At 57.7% G+C, this 3,114-nt stretch overlaps 1 protein-coding gene across 1 annotated transcript; it reads right to left on the bottom strand.

The window, feature by feature from the left end:
* Positions 1 to 136: 136 nt before the first annotated feature.
* On the bottom strand, positions 137 to 2,913 carry PTSG_11514 (uncharacterized protein; the record flags this gene model as incomplete). Its single annotated transcript, XM_004987395.1, has 9 exons — positions 137 to 226; positions 411 to 650; positions 837 to 952; positions 1,166 to 1,212; positions 1,382 to 1,501; positions 1,726 to 1,850; positions 2,001 to 2,068; positions 2,226 to 2,459; positions 2,799 to 2,913. Coding segments are annotated over 9 exons (1,155 nt in total), but the record flags the coding sequence as incomplete, so codon positions are not given.
* Between the last annotated feature and the right edge of the window lie 201 nt (positions 2,914 to 3,114).

Raw genomic sequence — 3,114 nt, 5'->3', positions numbered from 1 at the left:
CAAACACCCAAACACACACACACACACACACACACACACACACACACACACACACACACACACACGCACGCACGCACACGCACACACACACACACGCACGCACGCACACGCACACACACACACGCACACGGCATACCATTTCGTTGAGGCAGACGACCATTGAGCCGAGGACGGAGAGTTCGCAGAGGTAGAGTTTCGGCTCGCGGCTCGCCCAAGTCAGCGCAGCCTGTGAATGGCATGAGAGACAGAGGGAGCAACGAGGGGAACCGTCACTGGTGTGCAGGGCGGAGCAAAGGAGGAAACCGATGCAAGAATGCCAGAACTCTACACAATACAGCACGCGAACACACATACACACACAAGCACACACATACACACAAAACACACGTGCATACACACACACAGGGCACCTGGAAGCACTGCCCAAGAACGGCCATTGCGCCAGAGTCGTGGCCCTTTGCAAGCTGCTGCATGAGCTGGTCGTGTGCTGGCGGGGCGCTCGCCTCCCAGATGCGGCCCATTGCATCCCACGCCTCAAGCACCTCCGCGTGCGACTCAAGCTCCCCGTTTGAATTTCGCGGCGCACTCTCCAGCGCGGCGGGCGTGTTGTCCACCAGATTGCTCAGGTTTGTTGCAAGCAGGTTCACCATCTGCCCAGTGGCAAAAAAGGGGCGGGGTAGGGGAGGGACGAACGATGTGGGATGGAATCGTGTGCATGCGTGCGTGTGGTTGTGTGAACGTGCTTGTGTGTTTGAACATGCGAAGAGAGCAGACGAACGTTTATCACAACAACCACGACCACAATCAGAATCGCAAGGCAGAACAACGCAACGTACGGCTGTGGGAAAGTGTGTGCTGATGAGGCTGAGGATGGTGAGGGCCTGGCTGCGGTACACGGAGAAGAAGCTGTTCCACTCCTCCAAATCGCTGAAGTCCTGCTCGCTGAACACAGCTGCAAAAGGTGTGTCGCGTCGTGGGTGAGAGTGCAAGAGAGGAACACGCGGCAAGCTGTGTGTGCGTGTGTGCGTGTGTGTGTGTGTGTGTGTGTGTATACAACACACGAAGACAAGGAGCACCACCACACGGCCACTGCTCGTCTGGGTTGCTTGTGATGCTTGTGATGGTTGTGGTCATGATGATGATGATGATGACGACGATGACGTACCGGACTCGCCGAAGAAGCCGACCTCGGGATTGCCGCGCCGCACCATCCTGAATCGAAGGGAGAGGAGCGGCGATGCAGGGGGCGATGATGAAGGGGGGATGAATGCACAAGCAATATTGCACCGCACACCACAATTGAAGCACAGACACGCGCGCAGAGACAACCACACAGAACCACCACCACCACCAGCAGCAGCATTATGCCGCTGGTACGCACTTGTCGCAGAGGACTTCGGCGAGCGGGAGCTGGAGGCGCTTCATGACGTCGGTCTGCTTGAGTACGTCGTTCCGTAGCATGGTTGCCCAGCACACGAACGTCAGCGACGACACCACCGCGCTGCCGACGGGACAGTGGAACGAGGAAGAAGGGATGAAGGAGGGAGAAGGGAGGAGGTGCAGGAAGGAGGGAGAGATAAAGGAGGAAGGAGATGCATGTGGCGTAAAGGGGGGGGGTATGAGCACACGTACAGAAAGCGGAAGCAGCCATAATACATACACGCACAGCACAACGCAGCACACGACAGCACGAGGCAACCCAAACATAACATTCATGCGTGAGACCTTGGGTGGAGGGTGAATTCGTAAAGGACGCGGACGTAGTCGTCAAAGTTCTTTGGGGGTTCGCGCTTGATGGACCCGGGCCCGCACAGACTGCACAGCTGGTTTGTCCCCAGCACCGTGATCACCTGAACGTGCGTGAGTGCGGGGTGTGGGTGTGTAATTGAGTGGGCACTTTGCAAGTGACTTTGTGTGTATGTGCGTGTGTGTATGTATGTGCGTGTGCGTGTGTGCGATTCCCGCCAAACGGGAGTCAGTCAAGGGCGCGCTCAACAGACCTGTGCTAGGCGCTTGACGAACGTGTACACGTCCTCGTTGTCCATGCTCGACTGCGTCAGCGCCTCCACTGCAAATCCAACAACACATCCCCGCACGTGAGGTGCACACCGCCAAAGGCGCATGGTCTCAGACACACATAAGCAAACCAAGCGGAGCAACACACCAAACGACACAACACCAAAAGACACAACACCAAGCGACATGTGCGTGTGCGTGTGGGCGACCTGAGGCGACAATGGGCCCGAGGTGCTGGAGAATATCAAGCAGCGGGGCGCGCTCGTCACGGGGGCCCTTCCGCTCGACAATGAGGAGGAGGCAGTCTGCTGCAGCCTGGCGGTGGGGCTCCACGCTCAGCAGCTCGCACAGCATCAGCAGGAGGTTGTTCTTGTACAGCGCCTTGAGCGGCACCCAGTCCACAAACGCAGCGAGCGTCTTCAGCAGCATGCGCACCACCATATCTGGTGCATTGGCGCAGCGGGAGGGGGGTGTTAGGCTGGGGGGGGGGACGATGTGCAAGAAGGAACATATTCACAAGTGGAACGCATGCAAACACGGGCACGCATGTGCACAACCTGCACGCCAACGCAGCTCAAGTGCAAGAATACAAACACAACACAACGCAACATACAACAACGCGCGTGCAGACACACACAAATACGCGCACACGCACACACGCACACACGCACACGCGCACGCACACACACACACGCACACACGCACACACACACACACACACACACACACACACACACACACACACACACACACACACACACACACACACAAAGAGCACGCACAGTATTCCTGGCGCTGTGCTTCGTCGGCGTTGTCTGTTTCCTGGGGGATGCAGGTGACGAGCAGGTTGGAGAAGAAGGGCAGCAGCGACGGCAGGCACGCGCTCAGGCCTTGCACCTGGTTGTTGGAGGGAGGCGGGAAGAACGCAGAAGATGGGGAGGAGGGGAATGCGAGGGAGTGAGAGGGTGAGCTGAACGAGACAGGCACGTGAAGCCAACCCACCCACCCACCCACACACACACACACACACACACACACACACACACACACACACACACACACACACACACACACACACACACACACACACACACACAC

Source organism: Salpingoeca rosetta, assembly GCF_000188695.1.
Source record: "Salpingoeca rosetta unplaced genomic scaffold supercont1.140, whole genome shotgun sequence".
NCBI lineage: Eukaryota > Choanoflagellata > Craspedida > Salpingoecidae > Salpingoeca > Salpingoeca rosetta.
Note: the sequence above shows the minus strand (reverse complement) of the source record. Positions and strands in the feature narration are given on the sequence as shown.